Source organism: Diaphorina citri, unplaced genomic scaffold (genome assembly GCF_000475195.1).
Source record: "Diaphorina citri unplaced genomic scaffold, Diaci psyllid genome assembly version 1.1 scaffold3961, whole genome shotgun sequence".
Taxonomy (NCBI): domain Eukaryota; kingdom Metazoa; phylum Arthropoda; class Insecta; order Hemiptera; family Psyllidae; genus Diaphorina; species Diaphorina citri.
Window position 1 is genome coordinate 197 of NW_007381360.1, and position 10,046 is coordinate 10,242.

The 10,046-nt window shown below is 42.2% G+C and overlaps 3 protein-coding genes across 3 annotated transcripts; all 3 read left to right on the forward strand.

Moving 5' to 3' along the window:
* Nucleotides 1-2,403: 2,403 nt before the first annotated feature.
* On the forward strand, nucleotides 2,404-4,120 carry LOC113472124 (the record flags this gene model as incomplete). Its single annotated transcript, XM_026831728.1, has 3 exons — nucleotides 2,404-2,522; nucleotides 3,610-3,737; nucleotides 3,945-4,120. Coding segments are annotated over 3 exons (423 nt in total), but the record flags the coding sequence as incomplete, so codon positions are not given.
* Nucleotides 3,114-6,708, forward strand: LOC113472123 (probable leucine--tRNA ligase, mitochondrial). The gene is made up of 6 exons (XM_026831725.1): nucleotides 3,114-3,243; nucleotides 4,484-4,606; nucleotides 5,066-5,122; nucleotides 5,287-5,448; nucleotides 5,783-6,025; nucleotides 6,562-6,708. The coding sequence occupies exons 2-6, from the start codon at nucleotides 4,550-4,552 to the stop codon at nucleotides 6,706-6,708; spliced, it is 666 nt and encodes a 221-aa protein (XP_026687526.1). The 5' UTR covers nucleotides 3,114-3,243; nucleotides 4,484-4,549.
* Nucleotides 6,709-8,110: 1,402 nt separating this feature from the next.
* LOC103520706 lies at nucleotides 8,111-9,736 on the forward strand. The gene is made up of 2 exons (XM_026831726.1): nucleotides 8,111-8,223; nucleotides 8,694-9,736. Exons 1-2 carry the CDS (start codon nucleotides 8,205-8,207, stop codon nucleotides 9,164-9,166), a joined length of 492 nt encoding a protein of 163 aa, XP_026687527.1. The 5' UTR covers nucleotides 8,111-8,204; the 3' UTR covers nucleotides 9,167-9,736.
* Nucleotides 9,737-10,046: the final 310 nt, after the last annotated feature.

A 10,046-nucleotide genomic window follows, 5' to 3' on the forward strand; every position in this document is an offset into this window, starting at 1 on the left:
TCCTGTCCACCCTCTAATTTTCATGATGAGATCTCGGGTCGAAAATGGGTGGAAATATCCGTTTTAGAGTCCTCTGAGTCCAAAAAAGTTCCTTTTTTTAATTGTTGATTTGTTATACCAATAGGTACCAGTGGCGTAGCGTGGTCTAAAGTCAAGTGTAAGGCGTGTAGGGCACTAATTCCCATCACCATGCACATTACTAAATAAGTCATGCAAATATTTAAAGTCAATATTTAAGGGTATTTGAGTAAATTTTGAGTGTATGGCCGCCATACACGCCGTACATGGACGCTACGCCACTGTAGGTACCTACTTTATTTTCTACTAACCACCGATGCCACCAGTGTGGAATCCGTAGATTTTGGAACTTTTCCCCTACACAAGAGGTGTTTTCAGTTGTTATTTTTGTCTCCGCCGTCCCAAATCTCACGTCCGTCTGTGCTCACTGAGCTGTTTCTGAGCAAAGTGACAGCCACCTCTTCTACTACTTCTTCTTCTTCTTCTTCTTCTTCTTCTTCTTCTTCTTCCTCTTCTTCTTCTTCTTCTTCTTCTTCTTCTTCTTCTTCTTCTTCTTCTCTTCCTTCTTCCATCCTTTCCTTTTCCTCCTTGGCACCTCCATCCTTTCTCCTCCTCCTCCTTCTTCTTCTTCTTCTTCTTCTTCTTCTTCTTCTTCTCCTCCTTCTCCTCCTCCTCCTTCTTCTTCTTCTCTTCCTCCTCCTCCTTCTTCTTCTTTTTCTTCTTTTCCTCCTCCTCCTTCTTCTTCTCCTCCTCCTTCTTCTTCTTTGTCGTCTTATTCTCCTCCTCCTCTTCCTTGTCACCTCCATCCTCCTTCTTCTTCTTCTTCCTTCCCTTCTTCTCCTTCTTCCATCCTTTCTTCTCCTTCTCCTCCTTCTTCTTCTTCGTCGTGATATTCTCCTCCTCCTCCTTTTCATGTCCTTTGTAACAATCCTGTGTCCTTGGTAGGTAGGTAGGTATTATCTTGATGTGCACTCATTAACCATGCTTGATTTGGTACGCTGTCCATAATTCCTCTTCACACCCTAAGGGTCATTTTTTCTTCTTTTTTTTTCTCTCAAGATTTTTTGCCCTATCCGTAAAACGGCTAATGCCGATATTGCCGATGCCGTCAGCTTATTATTGCCAACAACCCGAACCTAGACCTGTCCGAACCCACCTGGGGCGAATTTTATCCGAAACAGAAAAGCTTAACGAATAACGAAAAAAAAAAATTCGTTCTCGGAACGAATGTGGAAGGTAAAGCATCTGTCTTAGTGCTAGGTCGCGGGTTCGATTCCCGCCCAGAACGGATTTTTATCCTAAACAGAAAAGATTCGTTCTCGGAACGAATTTGGAAGGTAAAGCTTCTGTCTTAGTGCTAGGTCGCGGGTTCGATTCCCGCCCAGAACGGATTTTATCCTAAACAGAAAGGATTCGTTCTCGGAACGGCTGGCTATCCCGTCCTTCTTCTCTCTTCGATTTCGGAGTGATAAGACCTCCTTTGTTACACTTCCCTCTATCAAACTTTTCTTTAACTTTTTATTATACAGGGAATGAAGAGTTCAATCTTTGTCGTTCCTCAGCCGTTTAAATGACGTCATATAAAGAGTGGCGTTACCAGTCGGCTGTCCTCAGTTTAATTTTAATCTCAAGACAATCTACCGTCTAAAATTTATTAAGACTGCCGTAAGTATATCAATTTTCCGTAAGGCCTTTGTATTTTTTTAAGGTTTGATAGAGGGGACTCTAACATCGGTGGTCTAATGGTCTTATCATCCCGGAGAGAGGAGTAGAATATACTTTGTCCTGACCGAATTCGGGCTTTCGTGGTCTGTCTGGGACTAGACCTATTTGGGCTTCCTCTTCGGGGAAGAAAGTAGGACAGGATTCGATTCCCGGCGGGGCCGAAGTTTTTTTCGGCTCTGTGCTTGGAGTTTGGGGTGCATTTAATCGAGTGGCGGCATGACAAGTCAAAAAAACGAGCGGTGATAAGTATGATGATTGAGTAAATGAAAGACTTGTGACAAAGTTGTGAAAAAACTCTGCTTTACCACAAAGATTCATGATTTGATTTGTATTTATTTTCATATCTCGACGTTTTTGCTTCCTCTCCTCAGGTGCACACACCCGGGAGTACGATGTACTGCACGTGTCTCACTCGCCTGTTTCCTACTCTATGCGAGACGAGAGAGAAAATGTCCTCTGTCTTGTCTCGCAAATTTGCGGTACCTACCTACATTATTTAAAGTATTTTTGACAGGAGACGAAATTTTTTCGAGAAGAGACGAGGTTTTTTTCGAGAAGAGACGCGGTTTTTTCGAGGAGAGACGAGGTTTTTTTCGAGAGGAGACGAGATTTTTGTAGTCCTCATTTTCATATCTATGCTTCTTTGCTCCCCCTCCTCAGTTGCACACACCCGAGAGTACGATGTACGGGACTGCACGTCTCTCACTCGCCTGTTTCCTCATTCTGGTCACCATCTCGGAAGTGATGCTCCGTAACAGTACACCCCGCCCTAACGGTATGTAGTACAAATCTATCAAAGCAGTCAGGATGAAAAAGACCTTACCATTTGTAGTTTAGAAAATCTAAATAACACTTCTCCCTGAAGCACTGAAATTAAGCACTCTTGAGCATGGTGTGTAACTGAATGGGTGACTGACAAGGCCCGCCCTAACGTCTCCAAAACCATGAGCGTACAGGTAAGATTTTACTATGATGATGATGATTATTATTATTATTATTATTATTATTTAAGGGGTTTGATAGAGGGAACTGTAACTGCAAAAGGCCCGTTCCCACTTATCGTTCGGGAAAAAATGGGAACACTCTCATTAATTTACATTACTTAGCCCAGAAGGACATTTGGAAAGAATCGGATAAAATTCACAAGAAGTAGAAACGAGCCTTAAAAAGGAGAGCTCCAAAAAAGACCTGTTCGAAAAATCGGCTCGTTTTTCTTAAGACGTCCTCACATTATGGGGAGGACATTAAGTCTTCTGGCCGGGCCGGGGCAATGTGCGTTTTTTATAGGTTTGATAGAGAGAAGTGTAACTGCTAAGGTCTTAATGGCTTATCGCCCCGAAAGCGACGAGAGAGGAAAGACAAGATAGGAGAAAAAGTGATAAAAAAAATGTAATGAAATGAAAAATAATCTTTTTTCCTTCCGTCCTTCGATAATCTTATCAACTAAATGACTATGGAATATGGAAATAAAACTAAGAACTAAGCAAATTCTTTGATAAAGTAAGTAGATTTCTTAATTTTTACTCGTTAAAGATTTTAAGCAATATATGTAGTACAAATCTATCAAAGCAGTCAGGATGAAAAAGACCTTACCATTTGTAGTTTAGAAAATCTAAATAACACTTCTCCCTGAAATGTAGTACAAATCTATCAAAGCAGTCAGGATGAAAAAGACATTACCATTTGTAGTTTAGAAAATCTAAATAACACTTCTCCCTGAAGCACTGAAATTAAGCACTCTTGAGTAGAGATGGATACGAGTGAATACTTTACTCATTAAACTACGGATCGTCACAATATCCGTACGATCCGGATCGCAACAAGAAATACGATATTCTTGTTTTATTTTTTTCTTTTCTATTCCAGGGATCTCTACGAAGGACTCTCGGATCCTATCCTTCAAGACTGGAAGGACATTGTCAACCTACAGAAACATTGGATAGGCGAACCCAATGGAGTGCGCTTTGAATTCCAAATACTACCCCAGCCTGAAGGTAAAATAGAATACTTTATTACTTTCCCTACCTATATAGTAATAAACTATGTAGGATATTGTCAACCTACAGAAACACTGGATAGGCGAGCCCAATGGAGTGAGCTTTGAATTCCAAATACTACCCCAGCCTGAAGGTAAAATTCCTTTTTTGGTATTATTATTTCTGGTTTTCTATCGATATCCTCCGTATTTGATTGGTTCTCAGGTACTTCTAACTCCGCCCCTACGGCTGACACGCTTAGCATCTGGCTACCTGAAGATACAATAGAAGATGTTGCCAAGTCTCAAGGTCAATACATAACGGTCAAATCTAGTCATATCCTGGCCAGCAAAACGGTACGTAGCGGCACAGTACTGCCCCCCCCCCCGAACCATATTTAGTTTTGTAATCGGCTGGGTTTTTTAGTTCAATTGTAGAAAAATATTGGGATGCGTGTAGGAAAATGGCCTAATGGTCAATGTCCCGACATTTGTAAACAACAACAACAACAACAACAACAGTTTCCTCTATCAAGCCTAATGATAGAAGTTAGTATTCTTGTCTTTATAACGTCATAGAAGGGTCTTCTCTCTATGATATGATAGAAGGGGGTACAAGTCGTACAAGAGGTGATAAAAGGGAGTCTTCTCCCTTCTATGAGGTGAGAAATATCATGTTCTTTCTCCCTTTTATGATGTGATAAATTTATAGCATTATTTAACTGTCAGTATAGGTACTGAACCATTACCGTTTTTTTTTTTTAGAAGACCTGCCCTGCCCTTACATGGGTGTTTGAATTCAAGACTTCCGTGAGTTGTTCACAAAGAAGAATGCATTGGTCACTGAAGCTCCGGCTTCTGCCCCCTCCCGCATCCTGGTGTTCTACAGTAAGATTGTTTAGCAATTTAGACTTGTTGGTAAGTAGCCTGTGATGCCTCTGTCAACAGGTATAAGATGGTATGACCCACAGGTGGTCATTTCATAGGTTTCTCAAATAGGCCTGAAATAATGCTGTCCTGGAGACGGAAGTACCAAATTTTGGTGCTGTCTTACATGTGCTCAATTGCTAATTGCAAGTTAGGTATATCTACTCATCAACTGATCAATGATCATAGTCAGTTAATGCTGATTCACATCAACTGGAATCTTTTTTTTTTTTTTTTTAAACAATCCATACCTGAGCTGGAAACCCATCTCCTCCTGTTTACCAGACAAGTCTTGTCAACTACATCAATAATCAACAAGGCAAGCCCTTTCTTTTCAATGCTTATTATAGGGTTAGACTTCTCACATAATAGGTAAGTTCTAACAGAAAAAAAAACTGACACGTTTCCACTTCATTTCAGAAAGAAAAACTGACGGAAAATGTCAAGCATCAAATTGAAAACAAGTACAAGTCCATCGTCAGCTCAGACCCAATGTTGAGGGACCGGAAAAAGCCGGTTCTTATAATTATGCAATTTTGTGTTGACAGGTATGTGGCGAATCTCTGAACCAAGTCCTCAAGTTGGTCTGTGACGGAGTCTATAGGCGCAGACGAAGCATATCATCCCCCAGTGACTTCGGAGTCAGCTCAGTTGGCGGCACATTGGAAGGCAAGAGAAGGGAAGATAACTTCTACGTTTTGTCAATGTTCCCGTATCCTTCAGGCTCGTTACATATGGGCCACGTGCGAGTGTATACAATCAGTGATACACTGGCCAGATACTATGCAATGAATGGCAAAAATGTAAGCTTTTTTTTCAATGATAAAAAGTTACCATTATTTCAAAGTTTTCTAATTTTTGAGTTTGAAAACTTTTTTTCTTTAAAGAGATTTGATAGAAGGAGGGAACTAACTGTCAAGGTCCTATCATCCTGGAAGTGAAGAGATAGAAGTAGGAGAAAGCTATCCGTTCCGAGAACGAACCTTCTCTGTTCGGGATAAAATTTGCCCCTGGTGGGAATCAAACTTACAAGAGGGTTTTTTTTTTTATTATTTTTAATCCTGATCATCGAACTCAGGACCTTTTGTATGTCCAGCAAGTGTGTTACCACTGGACTAACCATGCCCTGTTTCCCAGGTGTTTCAACCAATGGGTTGGGACGCGTTCGGCCTCCCCGCAGAGAACGCAGCCCACCAACACGGCATCGACCCCAGGGAGTGGACAGTTGGCAACATTGCAACCATGAAATCCCAACTGCAAGGCTTCGGATGCAAGTTCAATTGGGAGAGCGAGTTGGCTACGTGTGATCCGAAGTATTATAAATGGACGCAGGCACTGTTCTTGGACCTGTATCACGCAGGCCTTGTGTATCGGAAAGAGGTAAATGGGTTAAATACCAAGATATTTATCAATGGGTTAAATAGTATTTCAATCTGTCTCGGTGGCGTAGTAGCCTGGTAAACAGGAGGGCCCGGGTTCAATCCCAGTGTAGGTGATGAATAATTTTACAGCCAATTCATTTTTTCCTTTTAGGCGCTTTAACTATGAGCCAATTCTTACCTTATCTGTAGGTAGTTATTTTTATTTATTATTTTTTTTAAAGAGGTTTGACAGAGGGAACTTACGATAAGACCATAGCCGTTAGCCGTTACGGCTATGGTCTTATCGTCCCGAAATCGAAGAGAGAAAGAAGACAGGATAGGAGAAAGCCAGCCGTTCCGAGAACGAACATTATCCCACCAGGATAAAATCCGCCCCGGGCGGGAATCGAACCCGCGGCCTAGCGCTTTCAAGGCAGACGCACTATCAACTAAGCTGACTAGGCTGGCGGTAGTTATATTTGTTTGATTTTTTTTCTATTTTACCTACTTATAACATTTTTTTTTTCAGGCAGTAATATTTATTATTTTTTCTAGGCTACCGTTAACTGGGATCCTATTGACAATACTGTGTTAGCGGATGAACAGGTGGATGAGCAAGGAATATCATGGAGGTCTGGAGCTAGAGTGGAAAAGCGCCGTCTGAGTCAGTGGTTTATTCGAACTACGCGACTGGCCAAGTAAGTTCTAAAACTTTTTTTTAAAGAGGTTTGACAGTGGGAACTGTAACTGCTATGGTCTTATCGTCACGAAATCGAAGAGAGAAGGAAGACAGTATAGGAGAAAGCCAGCCGTTCCGAGAACGAACATTATCCCACCAGGATAAAATCCGCCCCGGGCGGAAATCGAACCCGCGGCCTAGCGCTTACAAGGCAGACGCACTACCAACTAAGGTAACTAGGCTGGCTCTAAAACTTCTATTATTCCGAGACTAATTTCTATTTTCTTTTTCTCTGCTCATTTTTTGCCAGTCTAGTTAGCTTGGTTGATAGCGTGTCTGCCTTGTAAGCGCTAGGCCGCGGGTTCGATTACCGCCCGGGGCGGATTTTATCCTGAACGGATAATGTTTGTTCCCGGAACGGCGGGCTTCCTCCTATCCTATCTTCCTTCTTCGATTTCGGGACGATAAGACCTTAGCAGTTACAGTTCCCTCTGTCAAACCCAGTACTGACAAAGAGGCCTGACAAGGCACACATTAGCTGCTATTTCTTGTTAGTGCTTAGTCATGGGTTTGATTCACCTGAGCAAACACCCCAAACAACAGGTAAGGTTTGTTCTCAGACCAATTGGCTTTTTCTTATCCTATACCTCCTCTCTTAGATTTAAGATGATAAAACCCTGGCAGTTACTGTTCCCTCTGCCAAGGTTTTATCATCCTAAAAGGGGGTATAAGACTGCTTGCTTCCATGGACTCAACTCCATAAGTGCCCCCTGGGCTGTTTTGCTGCAAAATGAGCGGCGTTAAGATATCATGCATCCTAACAAGAAAGACATCTTCATTGTTATCAATTCTACAGTGGAATGCTGGTGGTTTGACAATGGTGAAGAGAACTGAGCTGGACCAGTTTTATGTTCCCTTAACTCTCCCATGAACCAAGCACACCTAAATTCATGTCCAGTCTTGGAAGCTAGCAGTTCAATTGTAGAAAAATATTGGGATGCGCATAGGAAAATGGCCTAATGATCAATGTCCCAACATTTGTAAACAATAACAACAACAACCACAACAGTTTCCTCTATCAAGCCTAATGATAGAAGTTAGTATTCCTGTCTTTATAAGGTCATAAAAGGGTCTTCTCTCTCTGACATGATAGAAGGGGTACAAGTCGTACAAGAGGTGATAAAAGGGAGTCTTCTCCCTTCTATGAGGTGAGAAATATCATGTTCTTTCTCCCTTTTATGATGTGATAAATTTATAGCATTATTTAACTGTCAGTATAGGTACTGAACCATTTTTTTTTTTTTTTTTTTTTTTTTTTTTTTTTTAAAAACCTGCCCTTTCCCTTACATGACCCAATGTTGAGGGACCGGAAAAAGCCGTGTTCCATTCCGGTTCTTATAATTATGCAATTTTGTGTTGACAGGTATGTGGTGAATCTCTGAACCAAGTCCTCAAGTTGGTCTGTGACGGAGTCTATAGGCGCAGACGAAGCATATCATCCCCCAGTGACTTCGCACTGATGGAGCCCAACTCACTAGGTAAGATTGATGCCCTTTTGTGTGTTCACGATATTTAGAGGGATGGAATTGGATGCAGAGACACACCCATCTGCCCACTTTATGGCCAAAATGAAAATACATATGAATGCGGATCACATTGCAGTCCGCCCAAGTCTATCAAACACCGACAACATAGTATCAAAATATTGGCACGCAGGGAGAAAAATGACAAAATAATAACCAGCCACAAAAAGCCCACCGATGAGAGGTTTTTTTATTTATTTCAATTTATTATGGTGCGAATGAGAGGTTTAAGTGTAGGCAAGGGTCCTAACGGTATAAGAAGCTCCACAAATCTATGTTGTTGTAGCGGCTTCAGCTTTCAGCTGTAGCCGAATGGTAATGGCAGGGTAAAAGAAGGATATCTTTTTTTCTGCCATACACCGGGATGATGGTCTCTAGCCATGCTTAATTGACTAACCGCTTCCTCTATTCGTCTCTGTCCACAGCCTCCTCCGCCTCTTTCTCCCTCGAATCCGACGAAATCGACGAACTGATCGCCCTGTTCGGCGAGGACCTCCCGGTCGAGGACTACGCCCCTCTCGCCTTCCTCCTGCGGGAGAACGCCCTCTATTTTCCCGATTCGGACATCCCCATCGGCTTCGGACCTGGGGCGCACTCTAACGGAGGAATGATGTACGAGTCGAGAGGCTACGAGTCAGCGCGCCCTAGTGGAGGTTCCGCGTACTACGGCGGAGCGCTCCCTTTCGCGGCGCTATCTACCGGAAATTCCCCGTACTACGGCGGAGCGCTCTCTACCGGCGGTTTTCAGCGCTACTTGCGACTGAGGCGGAACAACAAGAACTTTCAGAGCGGCATTCATCACGAGTGCTGCCTGCGGAAGTGTACGTACGCGACGCTGCGGACCTATTGCGGCGAGTCGCGGCCCAGGACCGGAAAGGCGGTCGCGGTGGCGGCTTAAATTTGGGGGCCCGTGGTGGCCCTTGGCGGCTGTTTCTGTGAGGTATGATGTTGTGAAAGCTAAAACAAGAAGATGTGAAGGAACTACTGATAATCTGATGGAACATGGAACTACTTTTGACGTTGACGATCGCCTGGGCGGCTGTTTCTGTGAGGTATGATGTGAATGCTAAAACAAGAAGACGTGGACCTACCAATGATCTGATGGAATTACTTTTGATGCTCGCCCGAAAAATTAGAATAGAGAGAAACAATAAACAATGAAATTTTGTTGACGGACTGCCCAAAGTTTGGATTGCCGAAACGACAGAGGTACACTGTTTTAATTTGCTTATACTGCCAGAATGAGATTGAAAAGTCTCTCTACTCCCCTTAGTCTAAACAAGGCTTTGTGTATTTGGTAGAGAGAGAGAAAAAAATAGTTAGCTTTTGGAAGGTTGCGCACCTGCCTTGGCAGCACTAGGTTGCGGGCTCGATTCCTGCTTAAGGCGAACTTTATCCTACACAGATAAGGTTTGTTTTCGGAACCTTTTTTTGCTTTCTATCCTGTTCTTCTTCTCTCTTCGCTTTCGTTGGAACAGTTTCCTCTATCAAACCTCTTGAATTTTAAGATATTGGTTCCTGTATGGACCTTGGTCCTGCTTTTAAGCTGTAAATATTGCGTTATTGCGTATCTATTCCCACTTTTGTGATCGAAACACCTATCGAATATCCTTCAATAAAAAATAAAAAAAAAAAAAAAAAAAAAAAAAAAATAAATAAAATACAATACCTATCTATTTAAATAGGTAGTAATTTTACCGACATTTTATTGTTCACTAATATTATAAAGTTACCAGCTTTTTTTTTTTTTTTTTTAGCCAGTGTCGTGGGGGAAAGAG